This window comes from Syngnathoides biaculeatus, chromosome 3, assembly GCF_019802595.1.
Source record: "Syngnathoides biaculeatus isolate LvHL_M chromosome 3, ASM1980259v1, whole genome shotgun sequence".
NCBI classification, from domain to species: Eukaryota; Metazoa; Chordata; class Actinopteri; order Syngnathiformes; family Syngnathidae; genus Syngnathoides; species Syngnathoides biaculeatus.
Window position 1 is genome coordinate 25,508,999 of NC_084642.1, and position 13,443 is coordinate 25,522,441.

The following is a 13,443-nucleotide window of genomic DNA, read 5'->3' on the forward strand; positions in this document are numbered from 1 at the left end:
GATATACTTATCCACCTGCAGACCACACCATTGCCTTTCTCCTCTAACATTCTTTCTTTTTTACATCAATCCAAACAGAGTTTTTCCTGGAACTCCTGGACAATTCAGAGAGGTCTCTGAACAGCATGTTCTCAAGGACATTTGGGAAGCTGTACATGAAAAACTCAGAGATCTTACAGGACCTGTTCACTGAGCTAAAGCGATACTACACAGGGGGCAATGTCAACCTGGAGGAGATGCTCAATGATTTCTGGTCCAGGCTTCTGGAGCGGATGTTCCAGCTATTGAACTCCCAGTACCACTTCACAGATGATTACCTGGAGTGTGTCAATAAATACTCTGACCAACTCAAGCCTTTTGGAGATGTGCCCAGGAAACTAAAGGCCCAGGTCACCAGGGCCTTGATTGCCGCACGGACGTTTGTCCAAGGTCTCATGGTGGGTCGGGAAGTTGCCAACAGGGTTGCCAAGGTGAGTTTAATTTTCCCTTTTGTTGTAATTGGGCTTGCTTCTTATTCTCTGTTCTTTAAAATAATCTTGTCATTCCGAAGACTGTAAAAGAAGTTTACTAATATGATGTAAGAGCCCATCTACTTTTACCTTTATGTACATTATTGTACTTTTGATTATTTTTATTCTTTTTGGGGGGAAAAACTCTAACTGTTATGACCCCAAAACCAGAGTTTCCCAAAAAAAGTGGGAAATATGTTTAGCTGACCGTGAAAATATTTAGGGTTGAATAGCACTTATTTTCATTTGTTTTCAAGGAACAAACGATCTTTTGGTTCTTTTTGGACACTGTGATGTTTTCCTACTCTATAGCTGTAGAATAGGATGTTCATGAATGCAACCACTGTATATAATTATAATTTGACATCCTTAATCCATTTTTTTTACAGAATACCACATTTCCCTACTCGTCTGTAGATTTGACTTTCACTACTTATCTGTACTTCGGTGTTGCTGTCACTATATTCATTTATGGAATTGTCTGTTATAAATATAAGACACATTTCCATTGTTTATACATGATCATTTTCACAGATATATTTTGCTGTTGTAGCTTTATTTTGAGGTTGGCTCATTAAACTGAAAAAGTACATTGCAAAAACCATTCAAATGACAGAGCAATTGTGTTTAGAGTATTTTTAAAAATCTTTTAATGATTTAGATTTATTCACGTGTTAATTAACATCTCTCAGCAGTCGTTCAACTTAGATGTTAGTACGTCAAGAAAATGGTTGCCATTTCTTAAAGGCAGAGATGTAAAGTAGGAAGTGTTGAAATGAACAATGCATCAGTCCGAGACCTAAAAGGCACAGTCAGTCAGGATCAAATCCCACATTCTCTGCCCCCTCATCAATTATGAAGTGCAGCCAGGAAACAGTGTGGCATCGCTGAAGGCTGTCAGGATGGGGACCGACAAAAAACCAGAGGTGAAAAGTAGCTCGACATGACAAACCACCTTGACCTAAAAATTACCTTTACTTCTGACAACTCTCACTGTACTGAACAGTCACATTTGTGTCTCTGTCTATCCATACAGTAGTGTAACTATAGCTGGTCACTAGTTGGTCAGCTCACCTGTGAATCAAGGCCAGTTTCAATGCCTTTTTTTCTTTCTGTCAATTTCTCACAGGAATCCTGCAGCAACAAATTCTTGCAACAGTGATATAGCAGACAGTTAAGATGGACAAAGGCTGTACAGTTATTAGTTAGAAGTGTCGGGTTTTTCGATTCCAACTCCCACTTTATGAGTTAATCACCTGCGACAGAAGGTCAAAGCTTACAGTGGAGTGAGGTACATGCACTTTATGGATTGACTCAGGGACACTACTTGACTGCTTCTACTGTACATTTTACTCTTTATCGTTCTCCTTAAATCCTGCTGTTCTCAATAGCACGCTTTTAACTGTTCCCAAAAATCACGAAAAACCCATTACCCACTGTTGTCTCAAAAAACTCAACAGAGGGTACATCTTGACCTAAAACTTGCATCAGCGTATGGTTATCCCCAACACTTACTGTACTTCCAGCAGGCACAGGTGGCACAAAGGCCTCCATAAGTCAACAGTGTCTATCAAGAACGTCAAGAATCAAATGAGTCTAGAGATGTTGAAACATCTTTTGAGAACTAAAAACCCTTCACCATTACTATGAAGCAATGCACAAGTACATGGTTTCTTTTTACATCCTTGCAGCAACAGTAAGCTCCAGAGAAAAGTGTGGAAATTAGGTCAGTGATGTTGCCAGCACATTAACAATAGAAAGAAGCAGTGTTGTGCATGGTGTAAAAACTTTTGAAAATATGCATTATTTTACGAGCTGAACATTGAATTCCAGCAATAGTCAAATCAAAGTCAAGTGTTGTGCAATCCAATTTGCATAAATGACATTTTTCGCTTCACAATTCCAGTTTCCTCTTCTGAGGGTCTATATAACCGTGAAGTACTCCAACATTTTAAGTTCTTTTTCATACTTCTTTAATACTGTATCAATGTGTAAATGTTCACAAGAAAAATGTATTGTAGACCGACAGCTACGCTAAATGAGACATCACATGAATCTAAATGGAAAATTAGATTAAATTCGATTTTTAATGTTTTAGTTTTACTTGGTGTTACGTGACGCACTTCAGTAAGCCTAACCAGCGACTGCATTTGGTGAAATTTCTGAACTGGAACTTTTAAAACTGCATAAAGTGTCGCTTACACGGAAGACAAGCTTTCAACCATCTGTCGGTACAATTTTCCATGTTTGTTTCGCACGGGATGATAACCAAACAATGAGAAGCCGCACATAATTACTTCTTTTGTAATGAAGTCAAAATAGGAGCGATACAACTCCATAAAATGGGATTGCAGCGGGCTCCAAGTCAACACTGTCATGGACTCCATTCCTGGATTAAGAGCAGAATCTCTCAGGATTACAGTTTATGATGACCATTAAGAGTTTTATCCTGGGGGGGTACTTAAAACACAGTCCAGCCACATTAAGACCTGCTCAGAGAAGATTGTGGGGATTTGGACCTTTTGAACGGTTTAAAGTTTGGGTATTTAGAGCACTTATCACTTACACTGCATGAGCATGGGAACCAGCTTCATGCCTGGTCCATATTTAGTCACGATGATGGTGGAAAGAAGTAGGGTATTTTGTACTGATGTGTTGTACTCTAATGCTGATTTCATTACCCTGAAATGGCAAAGACTTTAACGATAAAAATTAAAGGTGTGTTGTAATCTTTATATGCAAGATTTAGTACTTCAACTAAAATCTGTCATTTTATTGTTTTTGCTGAAAAGCAAGAAGTAGAACTATATATCCATCCATCCATTTTCTTAGCCGCTTGTCCTCACAAGGGTCGCAGAGAGTGATGGAACCTATCCCAGCTGTCAATGGGCAGGAGGCACGGTAGACCCTGAACTGGTTGCCAGCCAATGGCTGGGCACATTGAGACAAACAGCTGCACTCACAATCACACCTAGGGGCAATTTAGAGTGTCCAATTAAAGTTGCGTGTTTTGGGGATGTGGGAGGAAACTAGAGTGCCTGGAGAAAACCTGAACATACAAACTCCACACCGGCGGGTACGGAATTGAACCCGGGACTTCAGAAGTGTGAGGCCAACGCTTTCCAGCTGATCCCCCGTGCTGCCCTAGAACAATTTATTTTGTAGTAAACTTTCTGTTATCATTTTTCATGTGTTCCTCCATCTGAGTCTGTACGTCAACATAACATATCACAAACTTAAGAAAAATTGTTGGTGATATTCAGTCAGGACTTATATAAGATAATGGCATAAATATACCATAGAATATTGTGTGATGCATTTACTGTGTAGGATATTTTCTCCACCGGTACTAAGCTTGGGTCTTGTTTTTATTTAAATTTAACTTCTATGAATACAAAAAAACAACACCTCAGTGTTTCCCAAGAAAATAACCACTTATCCCAAATATAAAATAAGCATGTTATTCAATATTACCCTTCTGGTGGTGTTAAATCAAATTAATAATTGAATTATAATTAAAATGCAAAATGTTGCTCAGTGGCAGTCGGGTGAAAGACTTCTTTGCACAACTGCCTCACAGCTCTGAATGTAGGTTATGGCCTTCCTGGTTTGAGTTTGCATATTCTCCCTTGTATTTGTCTGGGATTTATCCGGCTGCTTCGGCTTCCTCCCATTTTCTCCAAAATTTAGGTTTATTGAAGACTGTTGAGAAAACGGAATTGAAGAGACGAAATTCCGCGTAGGTGTGAATGTGACTGTGAGTAGTTGTATGTTTATATGTCCCCTGCAGCTGGCTCTGGCTGGCAACCATTACAGGGTGTACCCCACCTCCTGCCCATAGATTTTTGTCTGTCTATTTGTCCCCTCCTATTGCTCTTCCCCAAAGCACCCCCTCGCCAGCTGAAGTGTGGAGAAGCAGAATGAATGCTTTCAGTCTCAATGAAAAATGAAAAAGACAATCATCCATCCATCCATTTTCTGAGGCGCTTATCCCCACGAAGGTCTTGGGAGCACTGTAGCCTTTCCCAGCTCTCATCGGGCAGGAGGCAGGGACACCCTGAACTGGTTGTCAGCCAATCACAGGGCACACGGAGACAAACAGAGGCACTCACAATCACACCTCGGGGCAATTTAGAGTGCTCAATTAATGTTGCATGTTTTGGGGATGTGGGAGGAAATCGGAGTGCCATGAGAAAACCCATGCAGGTATGTAGAGAACATGAAAACTCCACACAAGCGGGCCAGGATTCAAATCTTGGTCCTCAGAACTGGGAAGCCAACGCTCTCCAGCTGTGCCACGGTGCCTCCCAGAGTTAATAAACTGGAGATATCTGTCTAACTGCTATTATACTTTGAAGTCAAAAGCATTTAAAAAAAGAGTAGCGTTTTGCAAAAATTCTATTAATACCACCTTCTGTGTCATGTTGAATATAAGATGATATTTATTGATCTGTATTGGTGACCTGTCATTTCAATTATATCCATGTATCTACGTACTGGTACATACCAAACACTGAAGCAGATCATATAGGATTTTATGAAGAGAAACATAGAGAAGTCAGGAGTCAGTCCTTTTTTTTCCTATATTGATTATTTTTTTTAAAAGAAATAAACCAGGACACTTCTCAGCAAGGGGACACATGATCGATTGAGATTTCTACCGGCACTCTCCACCTTTGTGCTACCACATAGATTGACTTTGAAATGCTGTACATTTTTAGAGTTCCCCTGTAGTGGCTATTTCACCAAGTTAAATGGTGCAAATTTAAAGGCTGAATATTTCTCAAATAAAGCTCTCCACCCACTGATGACACCGCACACTCTTGTCTCTCACCCTCCTGCACGGCGTCTGTGTAGTCCTCTCTCGCTGGCTCAGCACGCTCACAGCTTGCCTGGGATGAGGCCTCGGCCTCAGCGCTGCAACGGCAGATGGCAACCGGCTCGAAAAAGGTTTGGCACATCACTGGGAAATGTGCTGCAGCAAAGATGCCTCTTTTAATTAAAAGATTTTGATCTGTGATGAACTGCAGAATGTTGGAAGAATGACGACAGCATCTGCTTTGAAATACAAAGACGTGAAAGTATAATAAAGAAACTGACTGTAGAGTACAGGATGTGGTTGATTGTGTTGTAGTCCTCTATGACACAGCTCACCCTTATTATGTATTTATTAAACAGGAGGATGTTTCCAGCAACCCAGAAACTGGATAGATTAGAAAAGGAATCATCAATCATTCCTATTCATCTTTCTGTGGCATCGAGTCACATTATCTGACTGTGCCACCAGATCGTATGATGATGCTCTCACGACACTTTGATTCAACATTACCACATTTTTGCTCTTAGAGCTGGTTGTCACCATTTGTCCCGGGATTTTCTTGCAAACAAACGAGATCAGTGTTCCTCTGACATTCAGGATAGGATGCTGGCCTTGCCTCAGGTGGACGGAGACTGCACTTTTATCTGAGAACCACTGATGCAATGGGACAACAATATAGCCTATGCATGTCGCGTAACCACAAGAGATGGTAAATAGCTCATGGTGCAGTGCCACAAACACAAGGCTGGCTTTTAACATGTTTGCGCTTGTCTCGCTAAATTAAAGAAACAGTCCCAACTGCTGCTCGAGACATGCCACATAACATGGTTCATGTCAGGATAAATCAGCAGGGCCCACCCGTTGCGCACGAAAGACAGACAATTGAGCTGATTCTTACAGGTCACAAGAGGGACCGCTGTGCTCTTTCGTCAAGTCACATCTGCTAACATTATTATTATTTTTCTGACAAGACAGTCAGCCATGCATTGAATCACCACAGCCTCTCTCAAATCTTGTTAGGCTCCATCATACATTAAAGAAGAGGAGTACAAGGAGTCATAAGTTGAGGAGAGGTGTTTGGTGCTATGAAGAAAACTGCCTGGGTACCAACCACTCAATACCGGCACTACAGTACGCTATTACAATCGGGTGTTTTTTTTTTTTTAATATTAAAAATACAATGTTTAAGTTCACATTTTAAATTCAATTTCTCAAAGGGTTTGGCCCTTTGTTGCAAGCCACGGAAAAAATGGTGGTTAACGATAGTCCAATATCCAACTAAGTCACCCGGACAGTGGAACATTTTTTTTTTTTACAACAGTGTTAACAACAAGCTACATTTCATAATTATGGAGACAAAAATGATTATTATGAAAACCAAACAAGTTTTGTTATCAAGGAGGTCTTTGTCCAAAATTTCTATGTACAATAAACAATCCATTGTGAAATAATATTATTATTACATATATTTTGGACATTAATGGAAAAAAATGAAAATAAAGTACGTTTTTGAAATCCATTCAATATCTGGATATGTGACAGGTTTCACAGCCAGACCAGGAAGAAACGTTCTTGACCCCGCACCATGATGTTACCGGGGCTTAGCATTCCAGACCATTCTTTCTAGCTAGACCAAGATGCTGATTGTCACGTCCCATCGGAACGGGGGTAGGACCCAAATGTAGGACTCGGACGATGCAAGGTAGTTTAAGGAGAAACGTTTATTATATGCCGAGGTTGGGGATCGAGCAGGCAGTCCGGTGCAGCAGCGGTAGTTGGGACGTCGGGTGAAGAGAGCAGGTGAGCGGGCAGGCAGGAGTCGGTACACAGGAGAACGATCTAGGCAGGCAGAAGTATCAAAGGAGTCAGGCTTACAAGGTTGGTTGGAGAACGGACGAAAGTCGGTACACACGGGTTGTCGATCAGGCATACGAGTGCTGGAACGGGACATGAAGCTCAACGAACTGGCGGGCCCAGACGTCATCGGGGTGATATAAATACACAGCATAATCAGGCTGCATGAGTCGCAGGTGTGCACCTCCCAATCAGCGCAACCGGGCGGACACCCGCACAGCCTGGGCTGGAACGGCAGGATCATGACACTGATGTGTTGTACCCCAACCTGTAACAACAATGACAAAATGCACCCAAATTTGTCATTGTTTAACCTCCCATAATTATAATTATTATTAAAGTAATTATTAATTAATCAACATAATTATTTTTGCTTTGTTTGTTTATAATTATTTTTCTCAAAAATCGACCACAAAATGCCAGATAGTGGACGTTCTCTGTTGGGTGAAACGTATCCACAAGCAATAGGGGGTCAGAACAGGAAGCACTGCAGACGTGGCAAACCCTGATTGGCTGTCAGTTTTCCAGACGGGCTCATTGGAATGTCTGAGCGAGAGAAGACTTTCGATAATAGTTTCCAATTCAGAAATGTTTCTAGGTGAAATCTCTGGATAATTTTGGCGTTAAAAGAAACACTGAACCCTCATCTACGAACCTTTAATGTGTGGTCCCATTCCCAGTTTTTTCGACAAAGTCCTCCTTTAAGGCTTCTGCATTACCAAACTATTGACCCATCTTTAATCTCCCTTACATCGGCAAGATTATTGAGAAAGTTGTTTTTAATCAACTCAGCATTTTTTTTTTTATTTACAGTAAATGGACATTTGGACAAATTTCAATCAGATTTCCGAACTCATCACAGTACAGAATCTGCTCTTATCAAAGTGCTAAATGATATCATATTGAATACTGACTCAGGAAAGGTATAAATTTTGGTCTTGTTGGATCTCAGTGTGGCTTTTGATACCGTGATCGGAATATACTGCTAAACAAGTTGGAAATGTGGGTAGTACAAGGCACTAAATGGAGCTACTTTGTAACCATTGGAAGTGCTCATTCTCAACAAATGCCAATGACAAATGGATTCCTCAAGGGTCAGTTCTTGGACATGTCCTGTTCAGCCTATATATACTACCCTTGGGTCAAAATTTCAAGAACCTTAGTTTTGACTATCATAGCTATGCAGATGACACACAGTTGTATTTAGAAGTGTCTCCAGATGACTACAGTTCAATTGAGGTATTGTCCTACTGTCTAAAGCTGATAAAAAAAAAAACTGGATGAGCCAAAATTTCCTTCAAATAAACCACAGCAAAAGTGAGATAATTTCATAAATACCTGGACTAAATAGCTTTTAAAAAGCTAAGACCATTTATACCTTGGTGTTCTGATTCTGACCTGACCTTCAAGAGTCATATAAAATCAATCACAAAAACTGCCTTTTACCCTATAAAGAACATATCTAGAAATAAGGCTTCTATGTGTCAAGCAGACCAGGAAAAGCTCATCCATGCTTTTATTTCTTTATTTTATTGACTACTGTAATGGTCTTCTAACTGGGCTCCCCAAAAAGAGCATTAAACAGTTGCAGCTCATTCAGAATGCTGCAGCTCAGGTTGTGACTAGAAGAAAGCGGCCAGAGCACATAACTCCAATTCTAAAGTCTTTGCACTGGCTTCCAATCAGCTTTAGGTTAGATTTTAAAGTTCTGTTACTGGTTTATAAATCCCTAAATGGTTTAGATCCCGAATACATGAATGAAATGCAAATGGAATACAAACTCAGTTGAGCTCTAACTCTGACCTCAACCCCAACCCTAACCTAGAGTCCAAAGCAAACATGGTGAAGCAGAATTTAGTTACTACACTGCAAAAAAAAAAAAGATAATAATTTGCCAACAGAGGTGGCATGTGAGTGTTCTCCAATTGAGATTGAAAACTATTTTAACTTTTTCAAATGTTTTTGAATGCCTTTAATCATGTAAAGCGCATTGAGTGACCTTATGTATGAAATGCACAGTAGGAATAAATGAGCTTTGCTTTGCTTTGCTAAGGTCTTTCAATAAACCATCCAAAGCTTGGAGTATCAGAAATAACTACCTTTTCTAACAATAATCACACTTTATGAGAAAATGAGCACATTAATGTGAAGTGGCTTCGATAGTCAGGAAACAAAACAGTTAGCTGGAGATTAATGTTTCAGCACTTGGAAAACATTAAAAGTATTTGCAGGTACATGCTCTAACTCATCAACTTTCTATGTTTTGTAATAAACACCGATTGTTCTTTATTTATCATATTCATGATACAAATTATGAAACAAAATAATGAAGGCATTTTATTCAACAGCTTTTTTGTTTATTTTTAATCATAGATAAGACCTGAGCATCTCAACACCGTTCCAGCCGCTTTCAATTTCTTGCAGTGTGGAAATGTGACAGCATGATTACACATGAGCTCACTTGTCAGAGCTGCAGAAGATGAACATTTGATGTGGGATTTTTGGATTTACGGCCTTCTTCTGTGAGCATATATGATAAGATACTTGGAAGGACTTACTCTAACATCAGTTCACAAATATTCAGAAACTTCTTCTTCTTCTTCTTTTCCTTTCGGCTTTTCCCGTTAGGGGTCGGCACAGCGTGTCATCTTTTGCCATCTTAGCCTATCTCCTGCATCTTCCTCTCTAACCCCAACTGCCCTCATGTCTTCCCTCACCACATCCATAAACCTTCTCTTTGGTCTTCCTCTCGCTCTTTTGCCTGGGAGCTCCATCCTCAGCACCCAACCACCAATATACTCACTCTCTCGCCTCTGAACATGTCCAAACCATCGAAGTCTGCTCTCTCGAATCTTGTCTCCAAAACATCCAACTTTGGCTGTCCATCAAATGAGCTCGTTTCTAATCCTATCCAACCTGGTCACTCCGAGCGAGAACCTCAACATCTTCATTTCTGCCACCTCCAGTTCAGCTTCCTGTTGTTTCTTCAGTGCCACCGTCTCTAATCCGTACATCATGGCCGGCCTCACCACTGTTTTGTAAACTTTGCCCTTCATCCTAGCAGACACTCTTCTGTCACATAACACACCAGACACCTTTCGCCAGCTGTTCCAACCTGCTTGGACCCGTTTCTTCACTTCCTGACCACACTCTCCATTGCTCTGTATTGTTGACCCCAAGTATTTGAAGTCGTCCACCCTCGCTATCTCTTCTCCCTGTAGCCTCACTCTTCCCCCTCCACTTTTCTCATTCACGCACATATATTCTGTTTTACTTCGGCTAATCTTCATTCCTCTCCTTTCCAGTGCATGTCTCCATCTTTCCAATTGTTCCTCTGCGTGCTCCCCTGCTTTCACTGCATATGACAATATCATCTGCGAACATCATGGTCCAATCTAATCTCATCTGTCAGCCTATCCATTACCACAGCAAACAGGAAGGGGCTCAGAGCTGATCCCTGATGCAGTCCCACCTCCACCTTAAATTCCTCTGTCACACCTAAGGCACACCTCACCATTGTTTTGCTGCCATCATACATGTCCTGTACTATTTTAACATACTTCTCTGCCACACCAGACTTACGCATGCAGTACCACAGTTCCTCTCTTGGTACTCTGTCATAGGCCTTCTCTAGATCCACAAACACACAATGGAGCTCCTTCTGACCTTCTCTGTACTTTTCCACGAGCATCCTCAAGGCAAATAATGCATCTGTGGTACTCTTTCTAGGCATGAAACCATACTGTTGCTCGCAGATAATTACTTCTGTCCTGAGTCTAGCCTTCACTACTCTTTCCTATAACTTCATTGTGTGGCTCATCAACTTTATTCCTCTATAGTTCCCACAGCTCTGAACATCCCCTTTGTTCTTAAAAATGGCAACTAGAACACTTTTCCTCCATTCTTCAGGCATCTTTTCGCCCGCTAGTATTCTGTTGAATAAGTTGGTCAAAAACTCCACAGCCATGTCTCCAAATTGCTTCCATACCTCTACCGGTATGTCATCAGGACCACCTGCCTTTCCATTTTTCATCCTTTGTAGTGCCTTTCTAACTTCCCCCTTAGTAATCATTTCCACTTCCTGGTCCTTCACTCTTGCCTGTTCAACTCTTCCTTCTCTCTCATTTTCTTTATTCATCAACTTCTCAAAGTATTCTTTCCATCTATTTAGCACACTACTGGCACCAGTCAACACATTTCCATCTCTATCCTTAATCACCCTTACCTGCTGCACATCCTTCCCATCTCTATCCCTCTGTCTGGCCAACCTGTAGAGATCCTTTTCTCCTTCTTTCGTGTCCAACCTGGTGTACGTCTTCATATGCCTCTTGTTTAGCCTTTGCCAGCTCTACCTTTGCCCTACATCACAACTCAATGTACTCCTTTCGCCTCTCCTCAGTGTCCCACTTCTTCTTCGCTAATCTCTTTCCTTGTATGAGTCCCTGTATTTTGGAGTTCCACCACCAAGTCTCCTTCTCCCCTTTCCTACCAAAAGACACACCAAGTACTCTCCTGCCTGTCTCTCTGATTACCTTGGCTGTCGTTGTCCAGTCTTCCGGGAGCTTCTGCTGTCCATCGAGAGCCTGTCTTGCCTCTTTCCGAAAGGCCGCACAACATTCTTCCTTTCTCAGCTTCCACCACATGGTTCTCTGCTCTACCTTTGTCTTCTTAATCTTCCTACCCACCACCAAAGTCATCCTACACACTACCATCCTATGCTGTCGAGCTACACTCTCCCGTACCACTCCTTAAAGTCAGTAGCCTCCTTCAGATTACATCGTTTGCACTAAATATAATCTACCTGCGTGGTTCTACCTCCGCTTCTGGAAATAAGTGTTCACTACAGACATCTCCATCCTTTTTGCAAAGTCCACCACCATCTGTCCCTCAAAATTCCTTTCCTGGATGCCGTACTTACCCATCACTTGTTCATCACCCCTGTTTCCTTTACCAATATGTCCATTACAATCTGCACCAATCACAACTCTCTCGCAGTCTGAGATGCTCAGAACTACTTCATCTAGTTGCTTCCAGAATTTCTCTTTCAACTCTATGTCACATCCTTCCTGTGGGGCATGGCCGCTAACCACATAATACATAACACCCTCAATTTCAAATTTTAGTCTCATCACTCGATCTGATACTCTTTTCACCTCCAAGACATTCTTAGCCAGCTCTTCCTTTAAAATAACCCCTACTCCATTTCTCTTCCCATCTACTTCGTGGTAGAATAATTTAAACCCCGCTCCCAAACTTCTAACCTTACTACCTTTCCACCTGCTCTCTTGGATTCACAGAATATCAACCTTTCTCCGACTCATCATCTCAACCAACTGCTGAGCTTTTCCTGTCATAGTCCCAACATTCAAAGTCCCAACACTCAGTTCTAGGCTCTGTGCATTCCTCTTGTTCTTCTGACGATGGATCCGGTTTCCTCCTCTTCTTTGTCTTCGACCCACAGTAGCTGAATTTCCACCGACGCCCTGCAGGTTAGCAGTGCCGGGGGCAGGCGTTGTTAACCCGGGCCACGACCGATCCGGTATGGGATTCTTTAGATGATCGCTCATATTTGTTTGGCACAGTTTTTACGCCGGATGCCCTTCCTGACGCAACCCTCTGCATTTATCCGGGCTTGGGACCGGCCTACAGATTGCACTGGTTTGTGCCCCTATAGGGCTGCATTACAAATATTCAGAAACGAATATTGATATCAAATTCTGACCGGGATATTTTGTTAGCCAGCTTTGTCTTTGGAGCAAGTGGCGATGTATTTTGCAGAATGACAGATCACTCACATTGCTATCGACACTAATGGCCGTGTAATTGAGTGGAGACCATGGGTCAGCACTAAAGTCCCACACCCATGTCCAATCACTGAGAAAGCAATGCGCTCAATGACAAAAATGATGATAGAAAGACTGAGGCAAATTCTTGGCATCAGTCTCGCTGTCCCACCACTCTTCTCCTTGATTGGCCTTGGTAGCTGGCAAAGATATTGTCATTTCTCATTTCAGCTCTTCTCCCCCTGGAGGGAGTTCACACCATATGTGCATTACAACACCCAGTAGGCTAGACAAGATGAGATTTTCCGAGTGTCTTTAACGAGCTGTCTCTCATCTGTCTACTCTTGATAATATGGTGGGACTTTTCATATGGGCTGTGATATAAGGTAAGTGTCATGTGTAAGTGGCTCATGTGTCCCGGTGTTATTCAAACAGTGTTCAAGAACACCCAATTAAGATTAGGAATTTTAATCCTTAA

The 13,443-nt window shown here is 41.6% G+C and overlaps 1 protein-coding gene across 1 annotated transcript in view; it reads left to right on the plus strand.

Annotated features, from left to right (window-relative positions):
- Positions 1 to 13,443, plus strand: part of LOC133498322 (glypican-6-like) — a 141,863-nt gene that overhangs the window by 82,118 nt on the left and 46,302 nt on the right. The window contains 1 exon segment of the mRNA XM_061815013.1: positions 79 to 470. Within this exon segment, the coding sequence (XP_061670997.1) occupies positions 79 to 470 (392 nt within the window).